This window comes from Hetaerina americana, unplaced genomic scaffold, assembly GCF_022747635.1.
Source record: "Hetaerina americana unplaced genomic scaffold, ioHetAmer1.1.p SCAF_20, whole genome shotgun sequence".
Classification (NCBI taxonomy): Eukaryota; Metazoa; Arthropoda; class Insecta; order Odonata; family Calopterygidae; genus Hetaerina; species Hetaerina americana.
In genome coordinates this window covers 6,030,651-6,049,667 of record NW_027286764.1, presented here as the reverse complement: position 1 = coordinate 6,049,667, position 19,017 = coordinate 6,030,651, and the positions used below count along the sequence as shown (strand labels likewise).

At 43.7% G+C, this 19,017-nt stretch overlaps 1 protein-coding gene across 1 annotated transcript; it reads right to left on the bottom strand.

Moving 5' to 3' along the window:
- Positions 1-595: 595 nt before the first annotated feature.
- Positions 596-1,435, bottom strand: LOC139688565 (putative eggshell protein). The gene has a single exon (XM_071586118.1). It carries the CDS (start codon positions 1,433-1,435, stop codon positions 596-598), a length of 840 nt encoding a protein of 279 aa, XP_071442219.1.
- Between the last annotated feature and the right edge of the window lie 17,582 nt (positions 1,436-19,017).

Genomic DNA, 19,017 nt, shown 5'->3' with positions numbered 1-19,017 from the left:
TTGAACTACTCATCTGCTTTTCCACATTATCAAAAAGGGAGCCACTAAATTTGCAACGGTCGGGATTTTTTTTCTGCTCTGGCTTCTGTTTTGGGTTAATCCTTAAATCAAGTAATCCGTGTTCAATATAAGTGCTTTCTTCACTCAAGTGCGAAACAAATTCAAAAACATATGAATGGTATCCCTATAAAGTTTCACAAATTAATAAATTAACTTTCCCTTAAGCGAACGAGTGCTTGTGTTAGATACGCATTTTCTAAGAAACTCTAAATCGGCTTTAATATCCAAAGTGTGAGGACATGAAATTAGTTATTTCATACAAAAATTAAATTTTACCAGAAAAAAATAAAAGCACGAGGCCAAATCCCTCGTTTCCTCCTTCTACCCTTGTAGGAATTCCACGGATAAAACTGTTGAGGAATAAAATCTCCCTTCCTCTCTTTTCATATCGCTTTATTCACGATGAGAGCCTTTGAACAATCTGAATAAATAAACAGCCATATAGCATGCAACAATAGATTCAACGTTAAACAGTAACAAGTAATTCTCCAAGCGGACAGATCGGCCGGGCCCACAAGGGCCCCCGTCATCCACTTCAGCCGTGATGGCCCCCGCCGCCACCGCCCCCGCCGCCGCTGCTGAAGCCCCACTCCTTGTGGTCCTTGTGCCCGCCCTTCTTCCCGTAGTCCTCCTTGTGCCCGTGGTGCTCCTCGTGGCCGTGGTGACCCTTGTGGCCCTTGTGCTCGTCGTAGTAGTGGCCCTTGCCGTGGTGTCCCTTTTTGCCGAAGTGGTCGTGGTGGTGTCCGGACTTGTGGTGCCCGCCCTTCTTGTGGTGTCCCTCCTTGCCCCCGTGGTGCTCGTGGTGGTCGGCGTGCTTGTGGTGCTTCCCCTCCTTGTGTGCTTCGTCGTAGAAGTGGTGCTTCTTGTGGTAGTCGTCCTTGTGGTATTTCTTGTGGAACCCTTTCTCCTCGTGACCCTTCTTGTGACCCTTCTTGTGGCCAAAGTGCGCTCCTTTGTAACCCTTGTGCCCGTGGTGGTGCTCCCCGTACTCTCCACCGCCCTCGTGGTGCCCTTTCTTGTGCCCACCCTCCTCGCCGTAGTGTCCGCTGTGCTCCTCCTTGCCGTGCTTGCCGTGGTGACCCTTCTTGTGCTCGTGGTGCCCTTTGTAGCCCTTGTCCCCCTTGTGCCCGTGGCTGCTGTGGTGGTCCGAGTGGTGCTCACCTCCGCCGCCTTTCTCGAAGTGGTGCCCGTGGTGTGAGCCGGCTGCCTCGAGGTCCCCGAACAACGGGGCAAAGAAGTGGTGCTGTCCTCCGAGGTCACGCCTCTGCCTCGCCTCCACCGCCCGCTCTTCTTCGTCGGCCACCTCTTCGTGACCGCGCACCACGGCGGCAACCGCCAGCACCGCCACCGCCAGCCTCATGGCGCTCAACGCCATCATTTCGAATAGAATCAATCGACGCTCTCGCTGGTGCTCTCCCTGGTGCTTCACCCGCCGAAACCGATCACCGCGAGTCACTGCTCTAAAGTCCTCACGAAAGCTTCCCTCGAACTCGACTGATTCGGAGATCCACGATGGCTACCTTTTTATATGCGTGGAAAGTTAAAAGACGCGAGGGTGGAGTGGATGCAGACTGCAGGGGGGCAGCCCTGTGGTGGGCGGGGGGGGCAGGGGTGGCGTTGTCGAGGGCCGGGACGGGAGACCACGGCGGAACGCCGGTCGGGATATGGACGGCGCGGGTTGGGAAACGCGCTCTTCATTTGTCGTCGCCGATAAGCGCCGTCCCCCTGCGGTGGGGCGCCACAGCTGACGCAACGGGGGCGAGGTGCGGAACGCCTCTTTTGAAAGGGGGGGGGCGCTTTTCCCGCCGCCGGGGGAGCCAAGCGGCGCCTCTTGCCGGGAGGGACCCGTCGCCGCTTTTTGCTGCCGCCGGCCGCCGTCGATCAGTTTTCCCGGGCGTGCCCGTTGGAGCATTGAGAGAGCACCAGTTTCGTCTGCCCGTGCACCGGTCATGGTGACTGCGCGGCTTGCAGGGCTACAAACAGCGGAGAAACCAAAAGGAAACGCTTTTGCGACCGAGATTGTGTCGTGTCCTCTCCTCCGGAGCGAACGTCGCGCGTAATCCCCGTTTCTCCGCACACGTGATTGATGTCGCTATTTATCACTCCACCGCACCGCGTTAATAGCCGCCGACGATAAAAATAGGAATGAGTTTCTATATAATTTCGCTTATTTAACTCGCTCTTTTTTTTTTGACCAATCCAATTTCCGATTGCCGTAAAGCAAAACTTTCACCCGGGTCTCTTTGTGCGGGAGGTTCTTTCCACATTTAAGTGATTGGGCGGATCCAAAAATTAAATCTCCATTTCGTTGGCGCAATATAACGCAGGAGTGCTTCTTAGCAGCGGTGCCATTGTTGCGATGCTGAGGGCAGCCGGCCCGCGGTCAAGCGTGGGAATGAGGATGCTGCGAGTAGCCGAGGAAACCTCTTCACTCTCAATTAGGGTAATGATCTTTTGGAATGGGCTGCTTGGGTTACTTTTAACGCAGAGTCACTTTTTCGATTTTTAAACGAGTGCTTGCCAAATAATGATACACGGAAAGCATTTCGTTGGCGTTCTCGTCCACAATTTTTCCATATTGAGGCACTTTAAATGTTCGCGATTAGATTAATTTTTTTTCCTTTGGCCAATACTTTCTAAACATTTCTCCCAAAGAAAAGGCAATGAACCATCCATATTATCTCAAATTTTGTTTTTTAAAGATTTAACTCAATGAACGCAATGAAATATTTGATCGCCAAGTCGAATATTTGCTCTATTTTTCTGTGGTAATCATGGAAGTTTAGTGGACACATTTATAGCAAATAGAATACTGTACATCAACGTTTATATCGCATCAAATGCAGTCTTAGCCGTAGTGATAAATTGTGACTACTAGCTGGCTATTGAAGCCAATACACGGCTCTTATTTTTCAAGGCGCGAGGTAGTCTGTTTCACTCTATGGATAATTTCATATTATAATCTATGAGGAAATGGGTAAGATTGTTAATTAGCCACAAGAGATGTTGGATCGGGTCATAGGAGCGCTCAAATTTATCCAATCGTATCTCTCGAAGATAAAAACCAGAGAACGTAAAAGTGGTTTATAAAATGTCATCCAATCCACTCCATTGGCTTAGCGTGAGCAAATCAGAATGCCTCATTTTAGCAATGAGGCATGATGATGACTCAAACGATTTATTTCCCATTAAGTTTTGACATCATCAATTCTAAATATCTATTTTTCAAAATAATAAATTCCTGTTGCACATACTAGTTTAAATGGGGATGAATTTCATGTATTTCTGTATATAATCTACGCTATGCAGCGCGAGGTTTAAGATTACTCGATAAACAAGGCACGCATGTGGACCAGTAAATAATCACGCACCATCCCTGCAGAGAGATTTGCAGGGGGCGCGAGGAAAAATATAAAAAGCCATCATAATGAAACCTCGTTAAGAATGTAATTTACGGCTCCATTTTATCATCGCACATGGTAATTAGATTTGGGATCATTTTTCACTCAGAATATTCTAGCAAATGAAGGCAATCAATGGCTTTTTGTGTTTATAGAGATGTGAAATATCGCGGCTATAATTTAAAGCTCGTGATTAGTTATCGGATCATATGCACTTCACCAAAGAATGAGTTGATGTTTGATAAGCCTGAAATTTATCTCCAAACCATTCCGGCTGCCCGAGGTAATTGAAAAAAAGTTTTTCTAACCTCAGTGCACAGGAAACTACTGTTTAAATTCTACTGAGCGAGTAATATTTTACGAAAAAGAGATACGGAAAATTTTTATAGAAATGCAGCATATATTTCTCCACAGAGCAATTGTAAGCACAATTGTAATAGTAAGAATAATTGTATTGATTTTAGTAAGAATAATCGTAATAAAAGTAAATATAATTGTAATCACTAAGCACAAATAAAATCGTTCTCAACAATTCCAAAGTAATAGTAATTATTGGACGAAAAAAGGTTAACTTAATGCAGAACTTTCCCAAAAACCGTTATTTAAGTCGTTAAGTAGCTCTTCAATGCAAAGACTTGTGTATTTTCGAAAATTAAATCCTTTCGAACCATGGTGAATCAGCCCAATATGGCCTTTAAATTGAAAATATGTGCATGTATTAGCAAAAAATGCATTATACGCAATTAGCAGGAATCTATAAATCAGAGTGAGCGTGATGCTGATATTCATCCTAAAAGTCGACCACAGATAAGAAACGCAAACGCTTTAAAGACAGGGCGAAAACGAGCAGATGGAACAGTTTGGACAGTTCACTCTATTGACAGTGTAAGTTCGAATACACTACAAAAAATGTCATCCTTAATCAAAAGACCTTAAAATCTAAAACCTCTTGTAGCTAATACAAACACCATTCGCATTTCACCGCACCTCCAACTTTAATTTGGACTGAACCACCTTTGAAGGACCCATGGATTTGGTAATTCGCACTATGAATATTCCTACTAATTTCTGTTTAAAATGCGGTATGGCTTCACCCTGGGGCTTGAGTTGAGAGAGAAAGAAATTATAATTTTAGTATTAACACTTATTCATTCACACGATTAGAGAAATAAGGATAAGACATGGGAACAACCACAAAAGCAGAAGATCCGTGGTTCAAGTCTCGGTCAAGGAAACTTTTTTGTGCTTGTGATTTGCCCAATTCCACCTTCCTCGCTATTTCTCTGTTCGTCTTTTAAATATCCCTTTCCCTTATGTGTATATAAATAAATAAATAAATAAATATATATATATATATATATGTATATATATATATTTATGTATATATATATGTATATATATACACATATAGTATACATACATAGACACACAAGGTTTGAATAAAAAGTATCGGTAACAATTTTTTCGTGACGTGTGCGTGAAGTGCTGAATTCCGACCGTCGGTTGTAAGGGCGCGCATGATCGCAGATCGTATTGAAATTGATTAAATGACAGTGCACACTATTATCAATATCAAAATTTGAAAGATTTGGGAAAGATTTGCGCGCTAAACTCGTCCCAAAGATATTGATGGACGGCCAAAAGCAGAGTCGTGTGCCCTGCTTGCGAAGACCTGCAACGCGTTGAAGAAGACCCCGCCTTTTTGGATAGTCCCAGCTGGACACCAGTAGACATTTCCTATTCCTAAAATTAAAATTCTCCCTCAAGGAAGGAACCTACCAGTGGACCGGATTGCCGTCAAAAAATCATGCACGCTTACTCTTAAGGACCTTCCGGAATCCTCCCACGAGGGAGCCTTCGAGTCGCGGAAAAACCGCGAGCAAAAGTTTGTCGACCCTCAATGGATGTACTTTGAAGAATTTTGAGACATTGTAGCTATATCTGAAATAAATATATACTTCCTATACTTATCATAAATATACATAAGTAAACGTAAATACATCCTTCTTTACTTCTATATCTGAAGTAAATATATACTTCCGAAACTTTTCTCTGTACTTTTTATGCAAACCAAGTATATACACACATATACTCATTAGGTAGTAGTAGTATATAGGGGAGGCACCATTAGCATACAGTAACGATTGGCGCCTAGGGGTCCGCGGTTTAACGTCCAATCCGACGGACCGCGTATTCACGCAAAGTGCCCTCCACGGAGCACCTCAAGTAGGATGCGGGAAACCACTGAAAAATATTTTTCGTCGCTGGGATTCGAACCCGGGTCCTCAGAGTGGGAAGCCAGTCCGTTGGCCACCGCACCATCCCGATTCCTACCACATACTAAGTATATTTTGCACAATTTGTAAGAAGTCCTATCAAAACAAGGATCTACGTCTATTCCAGGGAATGGCTGCATACATCTAACTTCCAGCAAAGGGTATGCAGATTCACAATAGAACAAGTAACATTTGAGAGGCTTTGTTGAATAATAATAAAGTCTTGGTCCAGACGCGGTAACTGAAGACCTCTTCCCTCAAGAAGCCTGCCCTCTCTTCCGCCGCCATAGAATGAATAGCAATAAACAGGGCATGCCCGGGAGATGCCTTCGTATGTCGCCACCTGCTGGACCTCCCCCTTCCCCCATGGTCGCTACAATCCTCTCTCCCTCTTGAGTCCCCTCTCCCCAAGGCCACATTCATCCCTGTGCATGGAGGCTTACGGAACTACATTTCCTCCTCAAAGGCCATGACCCGTAAATATATGAAGGTGCAACTTGTACCTCAATCAGTCGTTCACCACCCTCACCATACAGCAATCAGGGCAAGGGAAAAACTCTGAGAATGCGTCCGCCGATACATAATCATAAATCGTCATTGACGCCCAGTGGCACTTGGCGTTGTATTGTGGTGACAAGAGTTAACGTTGACACTTTTTTGCGAAATTTATTGGAAGCGAGAATGTAAGGGAACACGCCCACAACCCCCCCCCCCTGGGACCCTGGGGGTCCATGCGAGGCGTCTCCCTACTGAAAATATTTGATGGCTCTTTAACCGGCGGATTAATTCATAAGATACGTGTTTTAATCAGCTCCGATAGGAGTGCGATGGTGGAATATTGTAAAATTGTTTCCGAGAACCAATGGCAAGATGGGATCATCCGGGATCCGACGCACACTCTAGCATGGCCTTTTAATTCACCTCCTAGGCTTCCGCATAACAGTAATTGGAAAATAGGTTTCGACTTTTAGGGTAATTGCTATCTTCATGAGAAATGCCGTGGGGAATACCATCGCCAGCAGTCGGAAGTCATCATCTATACCGGGTGAAATTGTCAACTGGTTTGGATTAAGTCCTCCGGCATGCGAATGAATTTGCACGCTATTTGAGGTTTTTAGTGAATATTTTCTTCCATTTTCCCTTCGTCTCCAATATCATCCCTTATCCCCTTACCCCTGCCGCACACCGTTTTGGTGCTTGGGTTATTTGTGTGTATTCAGGGGTTAATAATTTATGCTTGCGCCGAACCATTATTAGGATCGATTGACAGAGATGGTGATGGAATTTCAGCGCGGAGTCCTCGTCAAAATAAAGATTCCCATTTCTTATGCAAATGGAATCGGTTGTGAGCGCTGGCTTCATCCATCACGGGGAGTCCTAGACGCCTAGAACAGTCGAAAAGGGGAGGGGAGTCGAAGGGTGGCATCTGTGGCCGAAACTATCAATGGGGAATGGAGAGCAATGGTGTGTGGGGTGTACGTGGCGAAAGCCTTGCCAGTGCACAGAGGGAAACTGTAAACCGTGGGAGGATGGTGCGAGAGGTGGGGTGGGGGTGGTTGGTGGTGCTGGTGGCTATTGCAACGTCCGTGCATGAGAGAGTGAGCGAGTAGTGAGTTGCGGGTTTGCGTGGAACGGGCCGCCCAGAGTGCGGGGTGGGGTGGTTGGGGGGTGGGGAGCGAGGGGAGGAAGGGGGGAGGGGGGGAATGGGCGACTCCGGTGGATATATAATAACCTCCCGAGTCCGCTTCCATCACTCAATCGAGTGTCACGACATGGTCAGCCTGACGGCATTTCCCGAATGAGACCCGGGTTTGTAGCTCGGGAATGGTAGCACTTCAAATGGTACACCAGGTTACATTTTATTAATCGTCTTTCGACTCTGGGTACTTATTAGAACTCTGCTAATTCGAGGATCTCATAAATTTCACTGAAATACGGAGGGGACAGACTCGTCGAGAGTCGAGATGAGTGAGGGGGGTAATAGGGGGTGGGGAGAGGGAGGAAGGGGGGGGGCAAGTGCCGAGGCAAGGCACGCGAACGGGGCCTCGCGCACCGAGTTCTTAACCGCTCTCCTTCATTTGTTCGGGCGTTGAGTGGGCTCTTGGCCTCGGATTCTTGTAGGCCTCGACGTCGGAAGGCCCCCGCGACCGGCCTTGCCACTCTGCCACGCAATGGGGAATGCTGCCAAGATGGGCGCTTCAGAGCAGAGCTCCTCCTATGAATCGGTGAGGATCTTTTGCGTTTAGTAGAGCCACCTAAAAATATGATTCGTAATGTAATTTCAGACCGCATTCACCCACTCCTCAGGTGACGAATTCATGGAATTACAACCGTGAGAATCTAAAGAGATTGTTTCGAGTTCTACTGCTCTGTCGTTTCAGTTGGTAAGGACCGCATGCTCTCCAGGTTCCTCGTATGATCTCAATCGCTAGTTGACCTGGATCAGAAACGCCTGATCTATTTAACCGTGACTATTCTTCTTTAACCTATAGACGTAGGTGATAGCGTTTAGTGGAAATAATCAATATGATGTCATTGCAGAGAGGAAATTATCGTGTAGGATTCTAAGTAACTGCGGTAGAAGCCGCAGCAGCAACTTATAACGGAGTTATCCGCTAATATGCATTTCAAAATATCAGACAAGACAACGCCTCGAAAGCTGAACTGGCTAAATCACTAGGCCGGACATCGAGGGATCCGGGTTCAATTTCTGGCCAGGGCGAATGATGTTTTACAATCTGAATTTGTTAAACTCTTGCAGGATGCCCTTTTTTGGATGTACAGAGCCAAATGTTATAAGAAACCTTAGTTTCATTAGAACAAATTGAATGAACTATAATTTTGAGTGAAATGCCTCATTAGGGATTTCAATGCAGTGATCATTTTAAAAACAATCTTTGAGACTTGAAAAATTCGGCATTGAAGCAATGATATAGGATGCCGCCGACGTGATCAGCTGATGTTCAAATGCAGTTGACCGTTTCTTAATTTTAGAAGTGATTACCATTCTCTTAAAGAGTAGATTAGGTTCTTAATGCTCTCGCCTTCATATTCCTTTGTTTTTTCCATCTGACAGTTTGCCAATGAATCCTTATAATAAACCATTTTCACTAGGAACTTTGTTATAAGTAACCAAATAATTAGAGATCCATGTAATGATATCCTCCTCTACATACACACATAATACTCTCCTGTACAACAAAGATACCTCATCCCATATCTTTAGGATTGTTCCTCTAAACTATTCAACCTCAAATACCACAACTATATCAAACTCACTATTGCTCGTTCATCTGTAAATCTGACTTAACTTATCTCTCCACCTACTTTAATAGTTTACCTCAAACCTTATGAGTTATATTTTTAAAAGCGAAAACTGTAAACCAATTCAATTCTCTACCTATCGATAATCAACCTCTTCTAGTATTGCCGGCGTCAACTGATAAATATCCACCAAAATATACACGTCTGATAAATATTCTGCCAGGTTTCTCAACATTTGCACTAACTTTGCCAACCCTAATACATCGAAGGACTCAAAACCCAAGAAGCACGCATCATGTCCTTATCGTATCCAATGGCTTTCTCTTTTAATGCACCGCGCGTTCTCCTCCCCCTAATTAAGCCAAACTGATCGTTACCTAAGTCGTGGTTGCACTATTTTTTCAACTAGTGTTCATTACTCTTAGATTTTGCGGCCCATTATTTTCAAAACGTTCTCTTAAGTAAAGTTACTGAATGTGAAATTCCTATACACCCCTTCTGGCCATCCTATCGTAATGCTTGCTGAGATATTTTCTAAAGCCATATTCACTTTCTTGGATATAATCTCATTCAATGAATAACCTACCTCATTCGGATCAAATGTATTTTAGCATACTTTCACGGATGCCAATTCATTTAATGCCGCCATATTATTGAGGGGATCGGGATGGTGCCATGGCTAACGTGCAGGCCTCCCGCAGGTTCTTTGTGGAGAGCACTCTGAGTGAGTACGACGTCCGTCGGATGGAACGTTAAACTTCGGACCCCTCGGCGCCTTTCGATAAGAGTGGGCAACTGCCGACGCCGGGTTTCTCTCCACCCTTCATTCTTTCCCGTCCATCCCTAATTGCGCAAATGACCTCGGCTGTCGGTCGCCTCTCATAAAACTACTGCTTCTAATCTTATCACTGAATTTACGTTTTTCATTTCTAGGAATAGGGAGCAGTAAAATGTATGGTTTGACTGGTACTCTATAAATTAATTTGCATGCTAAGTTACAGAGGCCAAGACTAAACTGTTACACTGTGACACGTGAGCGGTGCTTCCCGAGCCGTTTATGATCTTTGCGTGCCTTCTCTTCTTTTGCAACACGTTTTTAATATCTAGACATATTTAATATATCAACACTATTCATTAATATCATTAAGTTGTCATAAACCCCAATGTCATTAAAAACCCTCAGCCTCAACCTGCTGTAGCGACTCGTAGAGTGATAACTAGAATCCCATGGACGCATAATACCAAAGGAAGGGAGCACATGCCCCGGACACGTGGTACCATTTGAGGAGAGGGGCAAATTTCAAACAAGAATATGGCAATTGAGTGAAGGGTAAGTGAAAAAACATGGCCAATCTCAAATTGAGTAATTTGAGGCGTGATGTGGTGGAATACGAACCTCATAAAGTAAAGATGGTAACTCTTTTCCACCAAATAGGCTTAATCGCACGACCGGATTTCGATAAATTTCATCATTAGTCGATGGTGATGTAATTCATCGAAACCCGGTCGTACTATTTGATCTATCCAGTGGAAAATTGTTACTCTCTTTACTTTATTATAGCAAATATCGTTAGTTACATCCCACATCTAATATGCTACTGGAGGTCGCTGTCCATACAAAAAGGAGAATCCGAGAACGCTAAGAAATAATGGAAATTGCGATCCTTCAATGGAAATTGCTCTTTTCTTTAAGGAAAACTGCAGAGTAGGATATTGTACTTGCACAAAATCGGATCAATGCTGGTTTGAACTGATTACCTATCCTCATTTCGAGTTAACAACTGCCGGTATGCACTAATATACCGATATCGTCGATAAATCCATGAATTTCGGCCATCACTTCATTTGAGCAAGGAATTTTGTCAAAGAGGACTGAAATAACATTTAGCAACTTATTTCTTTCAGAATACAAGCCGTGATTGAGTGGAATTGAAGTGGATTAAACCAAAATATGGTCTAAAAAGTCTTGCAAAAATATAGGATGATTTTTTTCCTTGCATTAACTCTTCAATCCAAAGTTTCTATCCGACGGTGTACTTATTAAAGTGTTTGACATCTGAAGGGGTTTTATTTGTGAATATCCCGGGGTGGTTAAATCTGTGTGTCAACATGGCTCCTAGAGTCATAAACTCATAAATAACTCTTGAAGAAAATACGAGTCTTGATCCTCCTGCATCATAATATGTCCACGAAACACGCTGATTTCGATATGCCCGCCGTCGAAGGTGGGAATTCCATTTTTTGTCGTGATGTTCTTTTATAATCGTCGTTTTATCACGCCCTTGGAATGAAAGCACGCTCTTCGCGTCTTCCCACGTCCGCCACGCTTCTTCAAGGAAGAAATTCTCTTTAATTTCAACAAAGCACCCGGACAAAATAGGAGATGCAATCGGATCTCTCGCACAAAAAAATCCATCTCCCGGGTCGTCCCTTTGTGAGCGCGGGAGGCCCCTCGCCAACGCGGACGGCGACGAATCGGCGGGCCGTTCAATTTTCGCAGTCACCTCGGAGGGACCGGCGCCGTGGGAGCCGGGACGGAGGGCGGACGTCTTGGGCCGGGAAGAGACGTCCTGGGGCAGAGCGAATAAAAATAAACATGGTAGGGAAGGGGGGAACGGCAGGAGGTGGGAGGGAGGAAGAGGGGTTCCCGGCGAAAGAGAGACGGAATTTCCATTCTGCCATATTCTTGAGAGAGGGAATTTAGGGAGAACAAAGGAGGAAAATTCTCATTAATTTCGGACTAATGAACTTCGCTTAATGTTTTCCCTCTCCCTCGCCCACATCCTCTCCCTCTATCCCGTGTGCCAGGAAAGCGGTTTGTTCGCCCTCATTCATATCCTCACACACCCCCAATCCGCTTATGAGGAACGTCAACCCCTCCCCGTCAACCGTCCCCTGCGGTCCTCTCCCCGCCCTCCTCTCTCCTTGCCCGCCCCCCCCCCTTCCGGCCTCTAGAATTAATAAACATCCTCCCTCGCTTCCCATCTCGGCTCTATTCTACAACACTTTTGCATTTCATATTCTTTCTCAAGTAGATAGTGGTGTATAGGTACGAAGAGCCCACATCCACGGCTTTAATCAGAGCTCGTGAAACAAGTTCCGGACAATCGTCTCTTCTCATTAGAATACATGAGCGCGTCCCTCAGCCGCCTTAGCTGGAGGGTAAAATCCTTGCTTTCACTCGCCTCTACATGCTGTCGGAACTCAAAAATGCCGCTCTCATTGTTTTAGGAATAGTGTCTTAGGCAGGATTAATTCATTTTCACTCGAGTGACATTCACGTAAAATATCCAGAAATGTTTACGTTTCTCAACGGCTCTTCAGACTTGAAACAGCTACAAGCGAAGGAAAATTAATTCCTCTTGTTCATGTAAAAGCTTGTTTATTCCCCCCGTGATTTACACTTTTCAATGACGAGGACAAGGAAAAGTACTTACCCTTTTAAGTTACTATTATTTTTACAACACACCACGCGTAAAAATTTCAGTTTTCACTCAGAATACGACTTCTTATCTAGTTTTCGAGGAATATATGCTTGAAAATGATGTTTTGAAGAGTCGATTCTTATATCCATAATAAAACCCCATAATCGGTTTCCAGAATAGGGAGAAAAAGCACCGCCATAATGGGATGCCTTATAAGATGAAGGGTTCTTGGAAGAGTGAGGGGGCGCCCTCGGAGCCTCGAGTCCCTCTCGTCCGAGGCACGATGTGTTCTGCATTTGGACTCGAGACGACGCCGAGTGGGAATGATGACTTGAAGCGGGTCACAAATTTGAGGGCTTTGGAGGCCGTCGCGAGTTCCTTGGAATACGTTCGAGAGCAAGACATTCCTCCACGATCAATCCTTCCTCCGACATCCCTCCCCCCTATTCAGCCGATTAATGGAGACCGAGGAAGATAACCAACCACTAGCTGACGAGATGTTCTGCTCACGGCAGCGGGGCTTTTCTATCAAGGGACCCTCCGCAAGGCCTTCCAAGGGATTCCCATTAGCGACCTTATCGCTATCATACCCAAGTTATTTAACCGATAGCACCGCTAGGCCTACCAAGTGATCAAGCAATCCTAACCGCGTCATTACATCTAATCCTTTTGATTTAAAACAAAGAATGCCAACAGCGAGCGCAACATAGCGCACGAACAATTACTGAGTCTTACGCTAAGTTGGTCATGTACACGTATATCTTTATAATAATATCTAGTTGTACAGGCAGCAGAATACCCTAGTGACATCTATTTAACAAGGAAGCGGATTAAGCTAATAAAAAAATTAATAATGATAGAACTCGATGGTTCAAAGTAAAGAATATAATACACACCCGGAAAGATTCTTACGAAAAGTTACACCCAAAGAGTAACTTTATTACTTCGTATCGGCCACATCATCAATAATTCTCAAATGGAACACAGGTGATCTAAGAGTAAGGAACGCAGTGGCGCCCTAAGTTATTTCCTTAAGTATAAAAATTAAATCGAAACCGAGGAAAATCTCTCACTTCGCATAGATTACGATTTTATTATGTCCGATGCATTGCTTCTTTCATATAGCCCACTGAAACCACCCAATAGCCGTCATCCCCTCTCTCCCCCTTGTCCATTAATTTTCCTTGACAGAAAACGGCTTAAGATCTTGTAAACAATAACGCAGCAGTAATAATAATCCAGAGTCATCAACAAAGATGCGCAAAGCAACCGTTATTTTAAGTGAAATGAATGGTAATCTCAAGAACGTCTTGGAAGAATTAGACATTAGTGACGTAACAAGTGTGATTAGTTTAAATGGAGGACACTCTGCTATAAAAATCATAGATAAGTTACAGCTTAATTATTCATCGCTGGAAAGTACTTTAAGAGTAAAAACAAGTGATGATTGAAGATTCAGAAAGTCTATTCTCTAGTTTGAAGGTCAGCTGTTTAAATTCTGATAAAAAATTAGCAGATGATTTCAAGTTGCCAAGTGCAAAAGAATGCAAAACACTGCAAATTTGATTGTGCCATGTAATATCAAGAGTAACGCAGTAGACATATACATAAATATATCCTCTCCGCTCTTCTCCCGAAAATGGCATTCTGGAGATGAGGGTGTCAGTGGCAGCAGACGACAGTAGGCCAATAAGTCTGAATACATGTTTGTGCAAATTTTTTGAAAGAATACTGACGGATTACATAAAGACAGATTTCGAAATACTCATTTGGTTCCATCGTTCAGGATTGGTTCACACAGATTGTCTCCCGTGATACCCAAACGATTGGGTTATATCAAACCCTATTCGATAAACATAGCATTAAGAAGCGAGTAGATGTGCCTGCGATAGACTTTGGTAAAATATTTGATTTAATAAACCATGAAATATTAATTGATAAGGCTAGAAAATGGACCCAAGGGTAAAAAGATTGGGTAGAAGCATTAAAATATAGATAGAAAACAAATGGTCAACGTGGATAAAAAGTTATCCGATGGATTGAATCTGAATGCGCCCGATTCAGGTGCATTCAGGTGCACTCCATGGGGGCGAACATTCGCCGATGCAGTTTTTGACTTACATCGATGGCAAATGCCAATTTAGTGTCAAATTTTCGTCTCTTGGCGGTTGATTGTGCAATATTTAAAATCATAAATAATGAGACTGATTGTAAAAGTATTGCAGGGTGGTTTAAATAACGCTCAATAAAAGATGAGGAGTAATAAAATGAAATGAAATTGTAAGAAAAGCAAAATAATTAATTTAAACATGAAATTCTGTTCATACAGTTATGACCTTGTATATAATTATCAATTGGAACGAGAAACTAAAGTGATTAATTCCAAAGAAACTGCGGGAGATGCCGCAACAGTAACTTTTAACGGAGTCATCCGCTAATGTGCATTTGAATGCAACAATTGTTGCATTGAAATGCACATTAGCGGATGACTCCGTTAAAAGTTACTGTTGCGGCATCTCCCGCAGTTTCTTTGGAATTTGTCAAAGTGAAAACACCATAAGTGTTTAAAGTTGGCTTTAACCTCGTGGACTGTGGCGCCTCGCGCACGACTACGAATGCCTGTGACATTGTATGTACGGTATTTCCTCACAACATCTTGTTCCTTTAAAAGCCCCAAAATTTCAGAGTTTAAGAGGACGCCTCGGTAGCTTAAGTGGCTGAAGTACTCGAGCGGATATTGAGGGATCTGGGTTCGAATCCCAGTCAAGGCGAATGATTTTTACACTCTGAAATTGTTGAAACTAAAGTGATAGTTGGTGAATGTACATACTGAGGAGTAACCCGTTCGATTGACCTTAAATGGAATAAAAATGAGGCGAGAATGACAAACAATTCACACACACAACGCAAAATTATATCATGCGCTTTTTAAAATAATGCAGTATAATAACCGAAGAAAAGGATTAGCCATAGTAAAACCTATGTCAGAGTATGGATCAAGTTAATGTGACGGACACCACAATCAACCGGAGAAAGCAATAGAAAAAGTCTAAAGCCCCTGGCTTCGTTTTGAGTAAATTTCAAAGGAGAAGCTAGCGTAAGTGCCATGAATACGCTGTAGCGATGGGACACGTCAAAGAAGAGACGGACGAATACTACGGAAAATGTTTGGGCCGAATTTGGGAATTGGGGAATTCCTTCGTGTCCTCGTTGGAGGAGGGAATGGCGCAAGTTTGAGAGGGATTTTATGAAGGGGATGGGGATAATTGCAGATCCTGTGTCCGCGTACGAAAACGGAGTAACGAACGGAAGGTTTGGCAACTATTGCAATGGGGGTATTGCTGTTTTTACGTCGTTTATATGTTCGTTTATAGAGGTATGGACAAATTTGTCAATTGTCAATTCTTATTCAAATTGGTAGTTGTCTAGGAATTTGATTGGGGGAAGAAAAGGGTAGAGGTGAAGGAAACAGAGTATGGAGCTTGGAAGTCGCGGATGGTTTCAAGCGGTACTTTGCCATGCACCCAGGGAAGAAAAATATTATGAATGTATCTCAGCAACAGTATAGACGCCAACCAAATTTCTTGAATAAATATATTTCTTATTTCAAAGACACTCGGGAGATGCTGTGACAGTTTCTTGAACGGTGTCATCCGTTCATCTACAGAAAAATGCAGGAATTGCAAACAATGTAAAAATAATTTTTTTGCTTTCACCCGAACTCGCCATTTGAAACATAGTTTGCGGAGTTATTCATCACCACGTAATATTCTTTCAAAGCCATAATGAGTTCGTAATTATAAAGAACTCCTCGGTGGCTCGTGTTTTGAATCTGCGCCGTGCGAATCCGCGGAGACGGTTTTTTATCGAAGACTCGTTTGGAGTCGAGAGAATCCGCAGTAGGATGCGGCGAGGCAGTGCTTACTTTTAGGATGCTAATTGACGACATCGTGATGCAGAAATCCTGGTAAATTTTTTAGTTTTTTCCTTATTTCTTGGTGCGGGGACTTCGAGGAATATGTTAAACGTTAGTGATCCGCTCCTAATGATTCTCCGAGTGCTCATATCCTGGTTTTCGGATGCTGCATGATTGTGCAGTTGGTGGGAGCGGTAACACATTTGCTCACTTTAATTTCTCGAGTCTGCTTTTATTTACTTTGATACCTGGACCATGGAACAAAAGAGGGAGAGGAGAGCGGTCTGATGATTTTTGAGGATGCCCTAACGGCGAACGCCCAACGCGAAGATGAGGAGGAACTTCTGGACTTCATGATGAATAGAAAAGGATTTCTGTAAGAAACCACTCAAGGGTTGACGGTTTGTCAATCGAAGGAGCCGTATGACGCAGGGGGATTATGACGCAGTGGCTATTCAACTGGAAGCGTATGGCGACCATGACATGTTAGATTGTCTAAAATCAGTTTACTCGGCACTGACTGCCACTGACGCAGCCTTCCGAAAAGTCAATCTCAGAAAATACGAAGAATTGATGGATGGATACGGGCAGGTCAGGAACCCGACCTAATGTTTTGTAGGGTTGATTTCGCGGAGAAAAGGTTACACAACATATTTTTTAAATTATGGGTCGCCCAGCCTCTCTGAATTAGGTCCAAAAACGCTCAGAATCTGTGAGAAAATATCGTGGGAATAACAGTAATATAAAACCACGTTTTCGGAATGTACAAATTGGTTGAACACTGGGATGACCGGTGGTCATCTATAAATATTTGAATTGTGGATCGATGAAGGTGAACATTAAGTGCATCGCAAATCAAAGGATGGTCCGTCGTTTGCCCTGACACCTGCTCTCATCCGTTCGCTCACCCATTTTTCCATTCGCCCCAGTATTGACTTTCAGATCACTCTTCTTATTCCTCGGGACAAAAAAAAGAATATCACAATTCCTGTAGCTTTAAATCGACAGTCATTTAAGGAGTGCCCGTCCATTCGCGTTTCTGTCCGAGGCGCTCTGTTTGAGCACATCGATGAACAAGGACGACAATACGGCTGAACTAACTGAAATAAGAAACATCGGTTGACTGCAGATCATTATGTAGACTTCTGATGCTTTCTTTTGCTGATCAACAAACACAATCCTCAATTTTTTGTACCTAAGAATAGGGACATTTTCCCATTTTCCGCTGCAGTTTTCGCAGAGATCCAACTTTCGCTGGATATCTCGAAGGAGCAGACATGAATTTCCTTAGTTATGGTCACAAATGAAACGGTTCGCGTCTCCAAGAGCCTTAAGAATGCCCCTTTCTCTACAGCCCTTTCTTTATTCTCTAGAGGCGTCTTCCTCTTTCCAGTCCATCGTTTGTGGGGTGCGGGTGATCTCCATTTATTCCTCTATGAATTGGGGTTCTGAAAAAAAACATTACGCCTACCATGATTTCAGAGCGTCGGAGTTAAATAAGGATAATTCAAAAGACGTAAATAATGAATGTATATTGAAATTTGAATATGATAGATTCACGGGGAGAGTTTCAACACACACACCGCGTTAGAACCCGCCTCAGGGGTAGTTTTGAAGAAAGTACAGCTACAAGCGATAAAAAAAATCGGAAAAAATTATCGTAAAGGCATAAAATTATTGATGGGTGGTCAGACTTTTTCTGACTACAAAATTGCTAATTATAAAAACAAAAAGTATGAAAAGATCGGACAAGGAGAACAAATGTCATAAATACCTCGCTGTAATAAATACAAATGTCATAAATTGCTCGAAAAAAGAGTAATTTAAACAGAGAGGGGTCTGCGCGGATGATTCCGTCGCATGTCCCTCTCAACATTGTACCTCGTTCATTTACGCACTCCCGTGGCTAATTACTAAGCATTCCCGTCCAAATAAACATTTAATGTTGTAACAGTACGTCTGATGCCACCCTCCTCGGCCTCCCTACCCTTGCGGAACACTCGTCAGATGGTAGGAATCGGAAGTTGAATGACATCTAAGGGGAAGGCGTCGGTGTTCTTAGGGGAAGAGGGCTGGGAGGGAGGGGCGAGGAGAGGAGCTCCCAAGACGTGGAGGCAAGACGCCAGAGCTCGAGAGAGGAAAGACGCCCGGACTCGGCTCCGCTCGATTTAAATATAGTGAAAAAATACACAAATAAATAAATATATATATTTGTTTTACATTTTTCACGGGAGTACTTCTTCAAGTTTTCAAACAAGTGCTAAGACACGGATTATCAGCAGAAAAACAGCGCTTAGCGCACATGGATTTCTAATATCAAAGATTGTAATGGAAATATTTTTTGGACCACTCTCTCCCTTAAAAGTGAACTGTGTACTAATGTCATGTGTTGCTAAGAATCGCCCTATGCTTGCATAATGTATAACTGCCAATGCAATACGCGGCCTCACCGCAGGGCCGGGGGGGGGGGGGGGCGAAATATGGCAAGCGTGCCCAAAGTGGCCCGCAGAGCTTAGGAGGAGGTGCTATGGACAACGGAAACACTGATCACTTAATGGATTGGCACGAGGGAAAAGAATATACGAGTATGTACTCGTTTGTACTCTCATTGCGTAGAGAAACGTCGGCACATGATCGCCGAGAGATTCGCCATTCCTGTCCTGAGGGAATATTTT